Genomic DNA, 22629 nt, shown 5'->3' with positions numbered 1-22629 from the left:
GAAAATACTTTGAGTAGGTCTTTTTGGAATAATTTGGCCCAAACACTTCGACGAATTGGAAACAGATTCACACATTAAAAAAAAAAATTAAAAAATTGAAGTTCCAAAGTATCACTTTTTGAAAAATCACTCTTTTATGTTCATGAATGCGCAAAATTGTACCCAAGGTGAAATTTGAAAAAAAATGTCTGAACGTATAAATTCTACGGTATTTAAAGATAAAGAAAACGCGATGTGTGTGTCTCAAAGAAAAAGATGATCTAGAAAGATGAAACAACATCTTTTGGTTTGGTTTCAGGTTTTATTGAGCTGTAAAAATAAAAAAAATTGCTTTTTATATCGTCTTGAAGGTAAAAATATTATTTTCCATTAAACATTTTTGTAGAGTTCAGAGAATAAGAATGTGTAGCAGTGACAAATATCTGGTTGTAGATAGTATATACAATGGAATAATTTTAAATGTCTTCCATTTAGATTTAGTGGATTTTTGTACAGCCCTTCGTATATATCAGGTTTTATAGCTCCACAAAAAATTTACTATACGAGATTTATCTTTGTGAAACATTTTCACCGATAAGACGAAATATTCTGCTATTGTGCTTTGAGGAAATAAAACTTTTGCGCTCGCTCATGTATATAAGATCAGAAAAAAAGGATACACTCCTTATCATTCTGGATTTAGCATTGACACTCCTTAATTTCAAATTCTTCTTTTTAATATCAAAGCGGGAATTTTATCGAAAATAAAATAGGACCTTCAGTGTCACATTATTATTCACACAAATATGTGAAGTGGAATTAGATAAATATATTCATTTTAGTTGAAATTAGGTTTAGTATATTTTGCTTAAAACTTTGATTTAATTACATTTTTTGAAATTACATTTCATTTACACTGTAGTATAATTTTACTAATTGGCAAAGTTATTATTTTGGAATACAGTCAACGGAAATGATACACCGAGAAATATTTCACTATAAGGGAAAAAATATTTCACTCAGAGCCTATTAAACTTTATATTTGATTTAATAAATTTTATTTGATTCAGATAAAAGTTTTATTCGTGCCGAGTAAAATTTTTATTTAAGAGCAATAAATAATTCAGTAGGCTCTGAGAAAATGTACTTTTATTTAACTCAAATAAATTCCCCACGTTTTTTTAATTCTTCTTTCTTAATTTTACATTACTAACAATCATTTTTTCCAATATTACATTTTTGCTAAACAAATTCTACGCAAACGTTTAATTATTTTCATAGATAACCAAAATTTTAAAGGAATTCAACTATTTTAATTATATTTCTCGCAACAAATTAATTTTCAACCATTTCAACAGAATTCTTTAGAAAAATTCAATTATTTTCATAAGTAATAAAATTCTACGGAAAAATTCAATTATTTTCAAGAATTTTTATAAAATTCTTTACAAAAATTAAATTATTTTTATAAATAATAAAATTCCTCTCAAAAATTCAATTACTTTTGTTAATAATAAATTTATTACAAAAATTCAATTATTTTTAAAAATAAGACAGATCCACGGCAAAAATTCAATTATTTTCAAAAGTAATAGAATTCTGCGAACAAATTCAAATACTTTTAAAAGTTTTAATAAAATTTTTCACACTAATTCAATTATTTTGAAAAATAATTGAATTCTTAGCAATAATTCAATTATTTTTAAGCATTTTAATAAAATTCTTCAAAAAAATTCAATTATTTTTATAAATAATAAAATTCTTCTCGAAAATACAATTCTTTTCGTAAATAATAAAATTCTTCCCAAGAATTCAATTATTTTAAAAAGTTTTAATAACATTTTTCACAGTAATTGGATTATTTTCTTAAATAATGAAATTCTTAGCAAAAATTCAATTATTTTCAAGAATTTTAATAAAATTCTTCAAAAAAATTCAATTATTTTTATAAATAATAAAATTCTTATCAAAAATTCAGTTATTTTCTTAAATTAATAAAATTCTTCCCAGGAATTCAATTATTTTTATGAGTTTTAATAAAATTCTTCACAACAGTTCAATTATTTTTATAAATAGTTAAATTATTTTAAAAATTCAATTTTTTTCAAAAATTCTCCCCAATTTTAATGATTTTTAATATTTACTATTGTAATACATAATAGTCTCCAAAAGAATTCAATTATTTAAAAAAATTGTAATAAAATTTTAAGCAAACATTTAATTATTTTCATAAATATATTCAATATTTTACAGGAATTTAATTATTTCAATTAAATTCCTCGAAAGAATTTAATTATTTCAATTAAATTCCTCGAAAGAATTTAATTTTCAACAATTTCAACAGAATTCTTTACAAAAATTTATTTATTTTCATAAGTAATAAAATTCTGCGCAGATATTCAATTATTTTTAAAAGTTTTAGTAAAATTCTTTACACGATTCAATTATTTCGGAAAGTAATGAAATTCTTAGCAAAAATTCAACTATATTTTCAAGAATTTTAATAAAATTCTTTATAAAAATTCAATTATTTTCATAAGTAATAAACTCTTTATGGGAATTTAGTTTTAAGAAACTTATTATTCAGTGAATTTTTCATTTTTGTATTTAAATAATTGAATTCTCGTAGAATTTTTTATAAAAATTGATTTAAAAATGAATTATAGTTAAAATTTTAGATAATTGAATTTTGAAAATGTTTAATTATGAATAAATAAAAAGTTTAATTGAATATTTTAAAAATTATTTGTAGTTTTTATTTTCTAATATATGTATAAGTATTTAATGGAAGAATTTCTGAATAATAATTATTATTGAATTGAAATGATGAAAATAATTTTGAATAAGTTACAGTTTTGAGTATCTGATCATTTTTAGAGTGAATCAGAATATTTTTTAGCGTCAGGGAAAAAATCAAAATTTTGCCTGTAAATTAGGAAAAAGTTTAGAATTGCTTTTAGAAGCAATTATAGAGACACAAAATACATGCAGTAAATTTTGATGTTTATATGTTTTGTGTCAAAATTGGACAAGTTTAGATTTCAGTCTATAACTCAGGTGACAACGTACAACATATCCTAGTATATAAACTTTATACTGCCGTTACTAAAACGGAAATTTCCGCCATCCAGCACTTTAAAAATTCATCCCGAAAGTTATTTAAGCAAACTACATTGTAATTTAATGAGAAGAATTTTTATGTCACAAAATGTGTAGGTACACGGATGAGTAATTCTCAAAAAAAAAACCGCAGATATTTTATAAATATTATATCCTACATATTTTCCTTTTATATATAAATATAATTCAAGGAAAAGAATTGTATATATTTTGAGAGAAAAAAACTTAAATAAATGGTTTGACCATTCCAAGCAATTGGATACTAAAATTAGGTATATTCAGAGGCACGTTTCGTTTATGTAACAGTTGAAACGAATCCTTTGAAAAAAAACTCTTTTAAACTCGTAACTTAACTCTAATGCCTCTTCCAACGACTTTTCTCCAAACTAAATACTATTACAAAACCATAGACGTAAAAATCGTACTTTTAACAAAAGTTCCCATTAAAACCGTATTTTTAAAGTGATATAGTTTTATTTAAAAATATATTTTTTAGAAATACAGGGATACAGGGTATTTTTATAACGATCGTAAAAATATAACGCGAATAATAAATTTATTTTCATTTTAAGGAAATTACTTTATTTATGACAGGTATGATGAATAAAATGTTTTATTATTCCGAACATATATGAGCATATTAATATTTATCAGTATACTCATTAAAATTTACATACTTGTTGAATTTACTATATATTAGTAAACAAATATGAACTTTTAGCAGAAATATTATTTTGTGAAATAAATAAAGTCAATAATTATAATATTGAGAGAAAAATGTTGTTAGAAATAATTTATTATTTTTGTCTCTAATGATGTGACGGAGTAAATATTTTTCATATATTACTTATTAATTTTCAATTAATTTTGAGCTTATATTACCTACAAAATTATTGCCTCATAAATGTCAACTTAAAAGTCTATTTACTTCATTTTATGAGGAAACCTTGATATTAAAAAATGCATAATATGTTTCATTTTGAAAGTTATAGTGACTTCATTTCTTGTTTAAAAAAAAACTAAGTGTAAGTTTGGTGGATTTTTGACATTTTTTATACGCCATGACCTTTACACGATTCTTTTATTCATTTCTACAGTAAAATTACAATTTTCTACCATAAAAACAGGCATGCTTTTTATTACATTCATAATCATATATTGCGCGTCCTTTTTTTTCATTAAATTTTGTTATCAAATCATAATTCATTTTTTAAAATTTATGAATGTACTTAGAGTTTTTGGTATAGTTTGTAGCAATATGTGTTTCAGACGACGAGTCTGGTGAAAAAACGGTCAGCGTCCTGTTAACTGATGAGGAATCGGAACTGACTTTCATCGACCATCCTTGTTCCGAGATGACGGTGAGTTTTTGCCAATATTTTCAGTAATTGCGTAGATTTAAAAATAGTTACTATTACAGGGTTGTCACTAATCAGGAAAATTTCAGGGAATTTTAAAAAAAAAGTAGTGAAAAATATCAAATTTTTAGAATTACAACAAAAATTATGGATTTTAGTGTTAAAAAATATTTTTAGACAAACTTTAAAACTTAAATTATTCTTGAATTTTTTTAACATTAAAAACTTTTAAATTACTATGAATTTTAAAACAATATAACTTGTTTTTTTTATTTCGGTAAATCAATAATAATTATAAAATTCTTCAAAACCAAATTTCAGAAAATTCCAATTTCTAAAAAAAATTTAGGGTTTCTGACAAATTTTATTTCAATTTTTGAAAGTTATTTCAATTTTAAAAAATATTTTTATTCGTGAATTATAAAATTAACTAAATTTTGTAAAATAGAGTTAAAAATTAATAAATTTGTTGAAGAATTTCATAAGGAACTTTTTAAAACAACGATTTTCCTTAAAAAAATCATTGGAATTTTAACTTAAGAATTGAACGAGGAATTGAAAATAAATTGAATATTGCTCACAAATTTTACAAAAAATTTAAATTTAATATTTGGAAAATAATTGAATTTTACTAAAGATTTTTGAGAGTATTTTAATTTAACGATTCAATAATAATTAAATTTTCCAAAAAATTTTCCTAAAAAATCGAATATCAAAGAATTTGAATATAAAATGATTGAAAAATAATTGAATTTTACAAACAATTATCCTAAGAATATCGATTTTTAAAAAATTTTAATTTAATAATTGAAAAATAATTAAATTTTACTAAGAATTTTCCTAAAAAATTATTTTTTTAATGAATTTAAATTTAATAATTGAAAAATATGTAATTGAATTTTACGAAGAATTTTCCTAAAAAAATCAATTTTTAAAAGAATCTTAATTTAATAATTGAAACATAATTGAATTTTACAAATAATTTTCCTAAAAAATCGATTTTTCAAAGAATTTAAATTCAATAATGAAACATAATTGAATTTTACAAATAATTTTCATAAAAAATCGATTTTTGGAAGAATTTTAATATTTATTAATTGAAAAATAATTTAATTTTACAAACAATTTTTCTAGGAATATCGATTTTTAAAGAATTTTAATTTAATAATTTGAAAAATAATTAAATTTTACTAAGAATTTTCCTAAAAAATTAATTTTTCAAAGAATTTTAAATTAATAATTGAAAAATAATTTAATTCTATAAAAATTTTTACAAAAAATCGACTTTTGGAATAATTTTAATTTCTTAATTTAAAATAATTTAATTTAAAAACAATTTTATTTATAAATTGAAAAATAATTGAATTTAAAAAAAAAAATTAGAAAAAATTTGTTTCTAAAAAGAATTTAATTTCATAATTGAGAAATAATTGAATTTTACAAGTATTGAAAAATCCAAATTGTATCAAAATTAATTTAATTTCCAAATCGTTTCGTTGATCGGGACCTTAAATTGAAAATTGAAATCTTTTGAAATAATTGAAATTTTCTAAAATTCTGTTAAAAATAATTGAATTTTGTTTTTTATTGTAATTTTCGAAAATAATCGAAGGACGTAAATTTAATTTTTAAAATAATAAAAAACCCTTAAAGTTTTAAATCCAATTTTTGCTTCTAAAAATGATATCTTTTTTATGATTGAACCTTGAATTTTGTTATACAAATCAGGAAAAATGTCTGGAAATCAGAAAAGAAGAAAATCAATTTTTTGCGGCAAACTTGTATTAGTATAACTACATTTTAATCTACCTACTTATTTTAAATTCGTCCTTTTATTTCCGTTTGAAATGGAAACTTTATGTGTAGCAAGCAGAAAAAAGGAAGTTGAAAAATCGTATAGTACGTTTTCAGCAAACACTCTGTAAATTATAAATAAACGGAAAACACACTCTCTCGCTAAACAAGTAGTTGCAAGTAGTGAATAATTAATGAATTGAGGGAAAAAAGGAAGTTTTGTGTTTCTAGTTCATGATGAGTTGAAAGATTCTGTCATTGAAAATGCAGGGGCACATTATTCTTGGACCTTGTTTAAACCTTCTTCTGAACACTCCCCCGATGATGTAATAAAGTTATATTGTTTTGATTTATGCGCACCTTCATGTGAAATCCGCACTTAGTTTATTGATGGAGATATAACGTCGATTGGTTAATGTCTGATAACAGCTTGTTTGACACAGTGACTAATAACCGTCATAAATTCATAAGTATCTAACGCGCTCGATCAATCGAAAATCCTGGACGATTAATGGTGCTGCGTATTGGAGTGACACGAGTGACAGGAAAAAAGGACAATTTAGCGAAAAGTTTAAACGGGGCGGATGGAGAATTCTGTGAAACGTTCCAGGATATTGGCGAACGTGTAATCATTTTCTCGATAGTCGTTGCTAAAGAGAATGCGTCATTAAGTTTCGTCTATTCACAATGTTATTCAAATATTCAAGTCGTATTTGTATAATTCTCGTAGTACAAGGAACAAAAATTCGCTGTCAAAAAAATTCTATACAATTTTAAATTTTAATAGAATTTTAGTCAAATTTACGTGAAAAAACTCCACAATGACGCAAAACAATGTCATTAAAGTAAACTAGACAACTTTTTTTGTTTGGATTTTTTACTTTTACATTTTTAAAAAATGTGTACATTACAATTTTGTAAGTAAAATATCATAATATTTGTTTAATAATTGTTAATATTAACTTGACCTACTTTATTTTTTATTTATTCAAAACTCTGACATTAATTACTCTTGGAATATATAAATATTAATTATTATATTTATTTGCTGTGTAAGGGGAAATTTATAAACTTTAATTAACAATTTTTGGAAAACTTTGTTTTCAAACTCTAAAGTTTGCAAAGTAATAGAAGCGGAGTTTCGCTCGTGAACAAATTTTTGAAACGAATGAAAAAGAAAATTAAAAAGTAGAGGAAATGTCTACCCGTCTATATATATAGAGGAGAGAGGAGATGATTCAAATATTCAGGTGGTTTAATAAAGTTGACAGACATGTTTTCATCCGTGATATTTTCCGAAAAGGGGATAATGAAAGATCTTTGTTTCCAATTACATTAAAATTCGTATAAAATAAATTTATATTTCTTTGTTTCTTAATTTCTTTCTTTTTGTGCATTTTAGGTGCAATGAATGGAAAAACTTTTGTTTTGCAAGTTTATTTAAAAATAAATTAGAAGCATTATTATTAAAATTTCTTTGAAGAAGAAAAAAGGAAATTTAAACTACAGCTATAAGATTCTTTTGAACTATTCCAGTTTCAAAACAATTGTAATAACTATGCAAAGTCGTATTAATAGTATAAACAGCATTTTTTAATTATGAAATTAAAATTCTTTAAAAAATCAATTTTTTAGGAGAATTGTTTGTAAAATTCAATTATTTTTCATTTATTTAATTAAAATTCTTTTAAAAAATCAATTTTTTAGGAGAATTGTTTGTAAAATTCAATTATTTTTCATTTATTTAATTAAAATTCTTTTAAAAAATCAATTTTTTAGGAGAATTATTTGTAAAATTCAATTATTTTTCAATTATTAAATTAAAATTCTTTAAAAAATCAATTTTTTAGGAGAATTATTTGTAAAATTTAATAATTTTTTAATTATTAAATTAAAATTCTTTGAAATATCAATTTTTTCGAAACATTTTTGGGATAATTCAATTATTTTTCAATTATTAAATTAGAATTATCTCAAAAATTTATTTTTTGGGAAATTTTTAGTAAAATGTAATTAATTTCCAAGTAAAATTCTTTTAAAAGTCGATTTTATTACAAATTTGTTTCTATAATTCAATTATTTTTCGATTATAAAATTAAAATTCTTTAAAAAATCGTTTTTTAAGGAGAATTATTTGTAAATTCAATTATTTTTCAATTATTAAATTAAACTTCGATTGATTTTTAAATGAAAAATCGATGTTTTAAAAAAATTTTACCTAATGAAATTCTTCAACAAATTTAATAATTTTTAACTCAATTTCACAAAATTTTATTAAGTCTATAATTCTTTAATAGAAAAGTTTTTTAAAATTCAAATAACTTTAGAAAATTGAAGTAAAATTTGTTAGAAACCCTACATTTTTAAGACATGTGAATAAAATTATTTTTAACCAAAACAATTTTGTAAGGAAATAATTAAATATTACTAATTTTTTCGAAACGATTGAAATTTTCTAAAATTTTAGTTTAAAACCTTCTGAAATTTTAATTAATTCTGAAAATTGCAACTGTCTTCATCTAAAATGTTTTAATTTTAAGGGATAATGGAAAATATTTGTTTACAATTACATTATAATTCATATAAAATAAATATTATATTTCTTTGTTTCTTTTTTTTGTACACTTTAGATGCAATGAATGAAAAAAATTTAGTTTCACAAGTTTATTTAAAAATAACTTATATTAACCATTATTATTAAAATTTCTTGAAGAAGAAGAAAGGAAATTTAAACTACAGCTATAAGGTTCTTCTAAACTATTCTAGTTTCAAAACAATTGAAATAACTATGTAAAGTCGTATTAATAGTTTTAACTACTTTTTCAAGTTCGCTTAGAAAATATGCAAACTTCTGACTAAAATTGTAGAATTTCTTCCAATATTCTCCAATATTCTCCTATATTCTTTTGAATAGGTAAAAAATGGTCTAAATTTCAGTTATCCTATTATATAATTGATGAGGTAGAATAAAAATTTTATATAACTTGGTTTAATTATCGTTTCGTCAATATTGTGTCATTAATTGTCAATTCGTCAAAACTGTCGAGAAAGTTTCTAACGTAAAAGTTTAATCGATAATCCATTTTCAACAACTTCCGCTTTAAGCGCGTCGGCTGTTTCAACTAGAATAAGTGACCCCAAGTTACATGACCGTTCCAGTTGACGTTGCCGCATTTACTCTGGCGACTCGATCCAAACTAGATTTCCGGCAGAATCCATTTCACTAGAAGTGCGAAGGTCATTTCTGCAATCTGCTTCAAGTTGAAACGCTTCAAGACATCGTACTGACTAGAGAGTAGAGAGTGAGTATTTCCCAAGAGAAAGAAATGCTTCTACTCAGCGAACAACGTGTGTCTACTAAAAGTTGCAAATTTTTCAATTTTTTATCATAGTTTAAAATAAGAATGCGACTCTTTTCTTTTCCCTGTGCACTCGAAAACTAAATTCAAATTAGGTCCTCTCTAGAAATTCTATAATTAGTATTAAAGCTCAACAACCGAATAAGAGATAATTTTATCCATTTTTCATTGTTATGAAATCCATAAATCTTGGTTATTCTCTATATCCGCTGTTATCTCCCGGTTTTAAAAGTTTTAAAAGATAAATATTGCTTCTCGCAAGATTTTCAGCAAATAACTTTAACATTCTAGCTTTAAGTAGGTTAAAGCCTACTATCGAAATTATACTTTCTCATCATGTTGTGATAATCTCTTTTTTTTACTAACAAGAGTTGCCACAGGTCAGGGAAAAGTCAGGGAATTTTATTAAAGTACCAGGTACTATTTTAATAAAATTTTTCAAAAAAGAATTCAATTATTATTGAAAACAGTGTTGATAAAATTCTAAGCAAAAATTAAATTATTTTTCATAAATAATAAACATTTCACGGGAATTCAACTATTGACAAATTTTTTTTATAAATATCTTGACAATAATTAAATTATTTTCATAAACAACGAGGTCACAAGTTTCAGTTTATCGATTCCCCTGACAATTTATTGACCTTAAAATTATTTTCCCCGACAAAATTCTTTTCACAGGAAAATATGAAAGTTTATAATATTTTCAAAAAATAAAAATAATCAAATTTTTGAAGAATTTTAATTATAAATATGACCATGATTTCAACGAAATTTAAATGAGTTCGAAAATTAAATTTTTATTTGCTATATTCGAAAATAATTAAATCTTAAAAATTATGATAAAAAATTATAAGAATTAAGTAGTTTTTAAAAATATTTTAATATAATTTTTCGAAAACAATTGAATTTCTTAGAAGAGTTTTTGTATTATTTAAAAAAACTAATTAATTTTTTGATGAATTTTAATGAAATATTTTGAACATGATTTTTTTCACCAAAATGTTAAAAATAATTCTAAAATGTTATTATTTTTTGTATGTAGGTACTTGAATTTTCGGAAATATATAATTGAAAGTACTGAAAATACTCAATTTTAAAAAATTAGAAGCTATTTTCATTAATTTTCATTTTTAAATTTACATTTAAAGATTTTTCATTAAAATTTTTAACAATTCAATTATTTTGAAAATTTGCAATTAAAATTTTTCAAAAGTTGATTTTCAGAAATTCTAACAAATACTTAAAAATTAACTATTTTCAATTAAATTTTACAAAATTTTAATTACTCAAAATCTTTTTAATTGTATATTTCTAAAATTTAAAGGGAAAAATGATTCAAAAATAATTTTTGAAAAATTTGATTATATAGTTATTTTTCGCACAATGAAAATCGAAATGAGTTACATTTAATACTTAAAAATATATGTTAATTTTTCGAAATTTTTGTAATAAAAGTCGGGGAAAGTCGCAAGTTTTGAAAATAAGTCGAAAAAATCTCAATTTTAAAGATATTCCTGACAAAAAATTTTTTTCTCTGACTTTACTGACAAAAATTTTGTTTTACTGACATTTCCCTGACTTTACTGACATGTATCCACCCTGATAAATAATAAAATTCTTTGTAGAATTTAATTATTTTAAAAAATAATAAAACTCATCGCAGAATTTCAATTATTTTTAATACAATTTTAATCGAATTTCTCGAAAAAGGTTTTTTTTTTAAAAAAAAGTTTATTAAATTTCGTCGAAAGAATTCAATTATTTAAAAATTTGTTTCATGAGAATTCAATTTTAAAAATCATCCAATTATTCAATAAATTATTTATTTTTATATTTAAATAATTGAATTCTCGTAGAATTTTCTAATAAAATTTGAATATTAATAGCATTATATCAATTATTTTAAATAATTGAAACCCTGTAAAAAATGTATTATTTATGAATATAATTGAATTCCTGCAACAAAAAACAAATTTTATTACATTTTTTTTAAATAGTTGAATTTTTTGAGAAATTTTATTAAAATAGTAGATTTTGAAAATATTTGAATTTCAACGAAAAATTTCATTATTTATTAAATGTAATTGAATTCTTGCAAGAAATTTTGAAAATAATTACATATTTCGAGGAATTTATTTAAAATTGTATTAAACATAATTGAAATCCTATGAAAAATTTTATTATTTATGAAAGTAATTGAATTCTTACAACGAATTTTATTATATTTTTTTAAATAATTGAATTCATGTGAAAAGTTTTATTAGTTGTAAAAAAAATTGAATTCTAGCGAAGGATATATATTTTATAAATTTAAATTATTATAAAACGTGAAGATATCAATCACTCTGAGTCGAAGACTCGGATAATAATATTCAACTTATAAGTTGTTGAATTTCATAAAGGTTTGAATTTGAATTTTTTTCGAAAATCTGATTTCCTATGGAATAATAATAATGATTAAATATTTATTTAAAAAAGAAGCTATTGATGTTTTTGAATAATTTTACAATTGAAGAAATTTATAAATAAATGTAATAGAACAGTTTTTTGAGTATCTAATAATTTATAGAGTGAATTAGAATATTCTTTAGGGTCAGGAAAAAGTCTGGAAATCAGGGAAAAGTCAGGGAAAACGGAAAAACTAAATTAATTTTTTGTGGCAACCCTGCTAACGCTGTTCTAAAGAGTTGTTTTCTGTCCTACTCAGTCGAAAAAGTTCTTCATAACAGAATTATTTCTTAGAAACATTCTAGAAAATTTTTCTTAACATTTTGTTAAAAATTTTCCAACCGGGTAAAGTAAATTATAAAAAAAAAATAGTCTGGTAAAATCGTTAACTGATCTAACAAGTAACAATAAATATTCGATATGAAGTGTTGGAATTTATAGTTACGGTATTAAGAAAGAAATCCACAATTCTCGGAACATTTTTCTTTTTGAGAGAGTATAATCAAGATGATGGGAATAACTTTATCAAAGCCATACGCATAAAACTGTGGAAGCTATTTTTCAACAAGCTTCCACTTTTAGAAGAAGTATTTCTAGCATGGAAAGAAGCGATTAGAGTTTGCTGTTGAGAAATAATCTAGAAGGCGTGAGAAGACTTTTTTTTACAACATCTTTTACGGCACACACAAACACATTTATATTTTTCTTTCCTCCTGACATTTTAGTTGCAGAAAAAGTATATCGATATTAGTTTACGAAATACCATTTCTTCTGTCATTCATCTCAATCGAATGAAAAGATTTTTTTATCATTGATTTCATGAATAATTTAAAATTCCGTTTGCTTTGTGCTTTTCATTATAGTCGAATATATAAGATGCAAAATCCAGATGTTGCAATTCTCACGTTAAGGAATAATTAAGGTATATACCAAACTAGTTATACTATCTTAGGGCATTGTTATACACATCAAATGAATCTAGGTTGTTGTTATTATCATCATTATTAGCAATATTTTATCAGTTAATTTATTTTCGAGACCTAAGAAACGAGAATTTTACAACTGAATTTTTAACGATTTTCGATACATAACTATTGATTGATAAATTGCTATAGAGCCTCTTTGTGAACTAGGAGGTTTACAATAAAAAAGTATGGTGAATTTAACGAAAGGTTGATCAAACGCAAGTATAAAATCAATATCCTTTTACGATTTCTTCTATGTGATATGACTGGAATATTTCCTATGAAACAGAATTTTACCTTGAACATGTTCTAATATTTTTTATAAAGAGTTTTGAGAATATTTTAATCTCAACATTCTTTCTATTCATTTCAAATCTTAAATTTTCTATATATTTTTTGAAATTCTGTACTACTAATAATTTGAATGTTATTTCATTCATTCACTTTTCCTGTCCCTCAATTAGCAATTTTAATAATACTAGAATTTCAAAATTTGTAATTCAAATTTTTGTTGAAAACACTAAAAAAATCCAATTTTGGAAAAATTACAAATAATTGCAGAAATTCAATTATTTTCAAGATAAGATAAAATTTTTCTTATAAAATTCAATTATCTTTCAAATTTAAAAAGAATTCTTGTCAAAATCTCAATTATCTTTATAAATAACAAAATTCTTCCCCAAAGTTCAATTATTTTCAAATCAATTTCAAATTCACAAAAATAGTATGCAAACATTTAATTATTTTTATAAATAATAAAAATTTCTCAGGAATTCAATTATTTACAAATTTTTTATAAACTCCTTTGCATTAATTCAATTATTTTTATAAATAATAAAATTTTTTTTAAGGAATTCAATCATTTTCATAAAAAATTATTAAAAATTGTAGAAAATAATAATTGATTTGAAATATAATGAAAATAGTTTTAAAAAAAAGTTATTGATGTTTTTGAATAATTTTACAATTAAAGAAATTCGTAAATAAATGTAACAGAACATATTTTTGAGTAAAATTTTTTCCTTAATTTTCTAAAAATTTTAAAGTTTTAATTTCATTTTCAATTAAAATTTGTAATGTGTAATCCTTTCTTAAAAAAGACATGGAGTGGAAAGGTCGAATGTATCGAAAAGTATCGAAGTAAAGAATGGGCAATGAGAATGTAAAATCTTAATAGAAGGGTGTTTTTAAAATTGTTTGTACATGTGATGGTGGCGCTGCAGTCGTATGTTATTTAAAAAGAGCGCGAATATATAAATTTTATTTTTGTTAAGAGAAAGTACTTCTAATAAATCTTATTTTGCATTGTCAAAAAAACGTCAACATTTCAAATATAAATAAGCAAATTATTAACTGAAAAAATTTGAATATTATTATTAATGAAATAATGGACTTGGACAATGGACATATTAAAACTAGCACCGTAGACGGCCGCTTGCGGCCGTCGGAGGAGCTAGTGAAAGAAAAGAATGAGTTTCTGAACTCATTTGTTATTGAGAAATATAAATTATGCATAAAATGGATATATTTCCTATTTCTTAATTATAATTTTTTAACATTTAACAATATTTTTTATAAATAAAAAGGAGAAAAATTTGCATAATTTAGATCAGTCGAACAAAATTTGTTATAGAAAAAAGTTCATATTAAACAAAATTTATTTTTTAATCATAATTTTTTTATATTTTCTAATTATAAATATTATTTTATTATAAATCATAGAAAAATACCCTACTTTCGATTTGTCAAACAATATTTTTTAAAGAAATAGAAAAAACAAAAGCATACACAAAAACTAACTTCAAAGTGTGGACAGACAGAATGAAAGAATGAAATACGAAGAATAATTATTTTTATATTATAATTAATTCAAAATTGTAATGACAATTAGAAATCATCAGAATTTTTTTCACTTCTTTTCATTAAAAGACTAAAATTTTGTTAAATATTATGTTTTGTCAAATTGAAATTATGCAAATTTTTGTTCTTTACTTCTAAACAAAATTTGAAAATTGTTAAACAACTGTGATTAAGAAATAGGAAATTTATTCATTTTGTATTATTTTTCTTAATGAATCTCAATTTTTTTAATGAAATTATTATTTTGTTTTAGAAAAAGAAGAAAAATATTTGCACAATTTCTATTTTTATTCTTATTTTTGGAACAGGATTTTCCACAGGGACATTCAAAAATTTCAAATTCAAACCTTTTTTTAAATTAAACAAAATAATTATTTTATATTATAAGAATATTGTTACTCTAACATCATCAAAATTATTTTCATCATTTTAATTAAATTATTATTTTCTAGAATTTTAAATTATTTTTTATGAAAATAATTGAATTCCTTAAAAAAAATGTATTATTTATGAAAATAATTGAATTTCCGTGAAATTTTTATTGTTTATGAAAATAATTAAATGTTTGCATACAATTTTATTAAAATTTTTTTAAAATAATTAAATTCTTTTTGGGAAATTTTATTAAAATAGTAGATATTGAAAATCATTGAAATTAGAAAATTTTTTGAAAATAATTGAAATTAGAGCAAGAATTTTTTTGACATTTATGAAAATAATTGGACTTTGGAAAAGAATTTTGTTATTTATAAAGATAATTGGGATGTTTTTCAAATTTTGAACATAGTTGAATTTTATAAGAATTTTTTTCTTTTAAAATAATTGAATTTCTGCAATTATTAGTAATTTCTCGAAAATTGAATTTTTTTAGTGTTTTCAACAAAAATTTAAATTAGAAAATTTTTAAATTATATTATTTTTAAAATTGTTAATTTTATTTAAAAAGGTAGGAAGAAGTTGGCCGCGCTGTTGCTAGTTCAATTAGAAAAATTGAAGTCCCTCTCTCCAATAATAGTTGTAAGTAAAAATTAAACACTGATGAAAAAAAATTAAATATCGGATTTATTTTTTTAACAATCAAAAGTAATTGAAATTGAAAATGAAAAAAGAATGTTTTGCAATTTTCCTCTTCCTCTTTAGAAAATGATAAAATGCGTGGATGATATACGAAGTGAAGTAATAAGTCATGTCTAATTAAAATTTATAATTTCTCTTTCGTATATGAAAGCAAACATTGATTAAATTCCTATCTAGCGTGAACAGGACGAACTAAAGCCAAAATGGGTCAGACACGACTTCCCAATAATAGATAAGATACTTAATCATACAATAAGCTGCTCATCAATCGCCTCAATATTGATTAACGCAATTAACAATACAATCACTGGGAAATTGATTCATAAAAATAGATACATGCCATACTAAAAACTGTTGCTCTTTATATGTATTTTTGTCTTATACACACAAAAGAATAGTTTCAATTTTTTTAATTCCTCTAAAATGCAATGAATAAATTATAATGGAATAAATACTAGAGTAAATACTCACTACACTTGTTGATGTTAATTAATATTAGATTAGGTTACACGATTTTGAATTCTGAGTGAAATTCAAATTTTACGGAATTAGAAATGGAATGTTCAACAATTCAACCACAATATGTAAAACGTACTAATTAAATTTATTACTATTATTACACTTTTAATTCTCTTCTAATATGCATTTTGATAATAAAATTTGTTTGATTTATTTGAAAACAAAAATGGTGTAATTATTCAATTGTTTGCAATTGTTTTAAATCAGGGTTGCCACAAAAATTTAGTTTTGTTTTTCTTTGATTTCTAGACAAAATTTTCACTTTTTCCCTGACCCTAAAGAATATTCCGATTCACTCTAAAAATTATTAAATACTCAACAAAATGTTCTATGACATTTATTTATTTATCATTATTATTTTTCCATACGAATTAAAAGTTTTAAAGATTTCAAATTATAACCTATGAAATTCAATAACTATGATAAGAATATTATTATAAAACATCAGTAATCGCTTTCTTCATGTTTTATAATAATTATTAAAGATGACCGAGTGATAAAATCATTATTTTATATTTATATATTATAAAAATATTGTTACTATAACTTTTATCAAATTTTTTTATCATTTCAATTCAATTATTATTTTCTAGAATATTTAACTAAAATTCTTCTTCAAATCAATTATTTTTAACAATTTTCGAAAAAGTTCTTTGAGAATTTTCTAATCCTATTGTTTACAATTCAATTTTATGAAATTTTTATTACTCTGAAATCCTTCAATTAAATATAATATTAGAAAATAAAAACTACAAATAATTATTAAAAAAATTCCATTAAATTTTTTGAAAAAAAATAATTCTACAGAATTGAGAATTAAAAGTATGAAAAATTTTGATTTTCAAAAATTTTAATTTGAAATCTTTTCAAAATCTAATTATTTCTAAAAATCCATTCTACAATGTTTTAATATGAGCGCTCCAATGCAACAATTCGTTTGTCTAACGAGTTGTTGCATTGAAGCGCTCATATTCAATTGTATCCAAAATTTTAATTAAAATTCATTTTTAAATCAATATTTATTAAAAAATTCTACGAGAATTGAACTATATAAATACAAAAATAAATAATTTATTGAACAATTGAATGTTTCTTAAACTTGGAATCTCATAAAGAAATCAATCAAAATTAACAAATTTTTAAATAATTTAAATCTTTTGACGAATTTGAATAAAATTTTTAAGAATAATTACATTTTTCGAGAAATTTGATTAGAATTATTGTAGGTATAAAAAATAATTTAAATTTTGCGATAAATTTTATTATTTATGAAAATAATGAAATTCCTTTAAGAAAATTTTATTATTTATGAAAATAATTAAATGTTTGCGTAGAATGTTATTAAAATGTTTTTAAATAATTAATTTCGTTTAAAAAATGTTATTAAAATAGTAGATTTTTGAAAATAATTAAAATTTTGCCAAGAATTTTATTAAAAATTTTTAAAAATAATTGAATTCCTGAAAAGAATTTTATTATATTTATAAAAATAATTAAATTCTCCCGAAGAATTTAATAAAAATCTTTTTAAATAATTGAATTCTTTTGGGAAATTTTATTGGTACCTATAGTAGATACTGAAAAGAATTGAATTTAATTAAAATCTTTGAAATAAATTAAATTTTTACAAGAAATTTATTTAAAAATGCATTAAAAATAATTATTAAATTCTAGTAAACAAATTATATGAAAATTTTTTTAAAATAATTTATGGAAAATAATTGAATTCCTAAAAAGTATTTTACTAAATAATTGAATTATTTTAGAAAATTTTATTAAAGCAGAAGATATTGAAAATCATTGAATTAAGGAGAATTATGAAAATAATTGAAATCTTGCCAAAAATTTTATTAAAATTTTTGAAAATAATTAAACTTTGGAGAAGAAACTTTAAGGGCAAACTACTTTAAACATACATAAAGTTAAAGTTTTAACATATTTACATAAATAAAGTTAAATTTTTAACATATTTACATATATAAAGTTAAATTTAAAAAAATAAATTGAATTAATATGATGAAAATTCAATTATTTTTAAAAATTTCAATAAAACTCTTTAAAAAACTTGAGTTATAAAAATAATATTTTTAATATAATTTTTGAAAAGACCTGAATTTTTTTTCACTTTAAGATTTTATTATTGTTTTTTCTGTGAAGTAGGTATATTAAACTGAAGACGTATCCAAATGATTAAATGTTAAGAAACAATCGAATCTTTCTAAATGATAGACGACCTTTCTTTTTCTAATTTCTTGCAAGCCAGTGAATATAAGCTTTCGAAAGCGTTCAATATACATAACTCATATATGTGTTAGAAGTTTAATGGAGTTTCTCGTTTCGTGAAGTAAAATCGATCTCCTCGGAATATTTAGGCTCAAATTACAAATGTAATGAATGCTTTTTCAAATGTTGGGAGTTTAATTAAATAATGAATGTTTAATTAATACGGTAATAGCAATATTATTATTATTATCATTATTACTGCTACTAACAACAATTTTTAGGATAAAATTAGCAATTTTCAAAATATTAGAATTTAAAAATTTGTAATTCAAATTATTGTTGAAAACACTAAAAAAATCCAATTTTGGAAAAATTACATATAATTGCAGAAATTCAATTATTTTCAAGATAAGATAAAATTTTTCTTATAAAATTCAATTATTTTTCAAATTTAAAAAAAATTCTTGTCAAAATCTCAATTATCTTTATAAATAACAAAATTCTTCCCCAAAGTTCAATTATTTTCAAATCAATTTCAAATTCCCAAAAATAGTACGCAAACATTTAATTATTTTCATAAATAATACAAATTTCTCAGGAATTCAATTATTTACAAATTTTTTATAAATTTCTTCGCAATAATTCAATTATTTTTATAAATAATAAAATTCTTTTAAGGAATTCAATTATTTCCATAAAAATAATTAAAAATTCTAGAAAATAATAATTGGTTTGAAATGAAAATAATTTTGAAAAAGTTACTGTAATAATATTCTTATAATATAAAACAATGATTTTATTACTCGGTCGACTCGGAGCAATCGCTATCTTCATGTTTTATAAAAATATTCTTATAAGTTATTGAATTTAAAAAGATTTGAATTTGAAATTTTTGAAATTCTTAATTCCTACGGAAAAATAATATTGATTAAAAATTTATTTAAAAAAAAGTTATTGATGTTTTCGAATAATTTTATAAATAATTTTATAAATAAAAGGGAGAAAAATTTGCATAATTTAGATCAGTCAAACAAAATTTGTTATAGAAAAAAGCATATAATAAACAAAATTTATTTGTTAATCATAATTTTTTTATATTTTTTAATTTCAAATATTGTTTTATTATAAATCATGAAAAAGTACCTGCATTTTTTCGATCTGTCAAACAATATTTTTTAAAGAAAAAGAAAAAAAAGACACAAAAACTAACTTTAAAGTGTGGACAGACAGAATGAAAGAATTCTTAAATAAAAAAAGCAATTTTAAAAAAAATAGAGTTAAAAAAATTTTTAATTTAAATTTTTGTTGAAAACACTAAAAAAAATTGAATTTTGGAGAAATTACAAATGATTGCCGAATAAATTCAATTATTAAAAAAAAAATTCTTATAAAATTCAACTATGTTCAAAATTTGAAAAAGATATGTAATGTTTTTTTTCAAAAGAAAAGAATGAGTTTGTGAACAATATTATGATATTGAGAAATATAAATTTTGCATAAAAGGGGTGTATTTCCTATTTCTTAATGATAATTTTTTTAAAATTAACAATTTTATTTAATATTGTTATAAATAAATAGGAGACAAATTTTTATATTTTAGATCAGTCAAACGAAATCTGTTATAGAAAAAAGCATATGATAAAGAAAATTGATGTGTTAATCATAATTTTTTAAAAGTTTTTTCTATTGATGTTTTGTCTCATATAATAAATTTGATATTGTTCAATTTGTGCATTTTCTTTAGGACAGGAAAATGTATATTATAGGTATAGCATTTAATTGACGTTTTGAATTAAAATTGTTAGAATAGATGGTATGTAAATATTTAAAATAAAAATTGTAATTTCCTTTTTAAAAAAACTTAAAGTTAACAAATTAAGAAGAAGTATAGAAATTAATAAATTAAGAATAAGTGTATTATTATTTTATAGATTAAATAAATTCTGATGAGGAAACCGGTACTGGTTTCGAAACGCTATAATTAAATGTTATATACATTGTCCTAGAAAAAATTCCAAAAATTAAACAATATCATAATTTTTTAAAAATTTTCTAATTTCAAATATTATTTTATTATAAATCATTAAAAAATACCCTATTTTCGATTTGTCTTCAATATTTCTTAAGGAAAAAAAAACAAAAGCATACACAATAACTAACTTCAAAGTGTGGACAGACAGAATGAAAGAATGAAATACGAAGATTATTATATAGTTAATTAATTATTATTATGTCGTTTAAAACTCCATATAAATATAAACAAATAATGAGTCATTCGAAAACTATGTCACGTTATTTTGTTACAATTTTCCTCTTCCCCTAATCACGTTCTAAATACAAAACCCAGACTTTTCTGTATACAGTTTATCACAGACAATTTGACCCCTCTTAGAAGTGGAACGTAGTTTGTGAAATGTCCCCTAATATGTACCGTATGAGTAATTTACTTTTGTAATTTCTTTTTGTAAATTACTCCTTCGTTATTTTTCGCTTATTATCCTTATTTTTCGTATGTAATATGAATAAGCAAGTAGTAGAAATATATTTTCTGTATTGTTTAATTGACATTTGTAGCTACATGTTTCATTATTTGAGGTTGAAATAAAAATGCCCGGAAATGAATGAAAAAAGACCCTACAACTTTAACTGAAAGTGTGATTTTTTCTAATTGAAAACAACTGGGGGAGAAAGCACTTTCCGGAAGAGAGTCTTTGATTAATAGACGTTAAATTCAAAAGAAAACTAACTCAAGAATTATGGATGGAAGAATAAATAAACAAATAGAGAGAAAGAACCTCTTCTGATTAAAAACAACTATCATGAAACTAGAGGAAAAAACTGAGTGCTCTCTTTCAGTATTCTCTATTATTTCCGTAAAAAAAAGTTTAATTTATCGATGTTTTTTGTTTTATATAAATGTTTTTCGTTTTTTAATCTTTTTTGTATTGTAAATGTTTTTTATAAACGTTTTTTTCAAATTATTTTTCAAATGGTTTTTATTACTCCATGGGATCAGGTTTAATGATAAATAGCCAGTCCTTACAACCGAATATAAAAGATATTACATATTATTATTATTATTTTTACTATTGCGTTTTATTTACATTCTCTTCGTATGTAATGTCGTATAATTTTTTCATATAGCGGAACATTTTTTAACATTTCAATTTCATCATGTTTGTGATGTTTAATAAAATTCCGGGGAAAAAAAATATGACTGCGTGCATATAGGATAAGAAAAAGGGAAATTTGCATTTAAAAGAAAAAGTTGACAACAATAGTTTTAAAAATCTTGTTTGGATTTCAAGAAGAGTGAAGTAAATTTACCATTTCCATTTGTGATTAAAATCTTTAGTGAAATATAATATATTACCAACGATGCAAATCTCTGCGCAAATAGGTTCTAGAAGTAAAAGACACTTGACAGGATCTCGTTAAATTTTGAATATGCATTTGGGACAGCACAATTCCAAACAGGAAATTAAAAGTTTAAGAATGTGAGAAATAGACAAAAAAAAGAAGAATGAAGGGAAATGCAAACTTCTAGAGTGTAATATGTAAACTAGGTTTACATTGCTCTAACACTCGAATTTATCCTCTCGATGGAAATTCATTACGAAAAGAAGCTGAAATCCTGTATTTTAGAGAATTCTGCTAAATTTTGTCTTGACTTCGAGTTCGAATAGCAAAATTGATTGAATGTCAGTTCGAGTTTTTCGTCAGGACACTAAAGACGTATCTGAAACTGAAATTGGAAACCTAGTTTCTAAAAAAAAAGAAAAAAGTCATGATTTCATTTTTTATACACATAGTACGAATGATTAAACAGGAAATGAAAAGACAAAAAAAGAATGAGTCAGTCATTTGGGATTAGGATTAGGAGTGAAAGTTCAACTGTGGGTAATCTGGGTCAAAAACTGGTTC

The 22629-nt window shown here is 22.0% G+C and overlaps 1 protein-coding gene across 5 annotated transcripts in view; it reads left to right on the top strand.

The window, feature by feature from the left end:
• Positions 1-22629, top strand: part of LOC122511255 (rhoGEF domain-containing protein gxcI-like) — a 228536-nt gene that overhangs the window by 160036 nt on the left and 45871 nt on the right. For 4 of the 5 annotated variants that reach the window (XM_043626395.1, XM_043626396.1, XM_043626393.1 and 1 more), the window contains exon 9: positions 4354-4460. In XM_043626395.1, coding sequence (XP_043482330.1) covers positions 4354-4460 — 107 coding nt within the window. The remainder of the gene's footprint in view (positions 1-4353; positions 4461-22629) is intronic. The other variant, XM_043626397.1, reaches the window with a different exon arrangement.

This window comes from Leptopilina heterotoma, unplaced genomic scaffold, assembly GCF_015476425.1.
Source record: "Leptopilina heterotoma isolate Lh14 unplaced genomic scaffold, ASM1547642v1 Lhet_81, whole genome shotgun sequence".
In the NCBI taxonomy this organism is placed as follows: Eukaryota; Metazoa; Arthropoda; class Insecta; order Hymenoptera; family Figitidae; genus Leptopilina; species Leptopilina heterotoma.
Note: the sequence above shows the minus strand (reverse complement) of the source record. Positions and strands in the feature narration are given on the sequence as shown.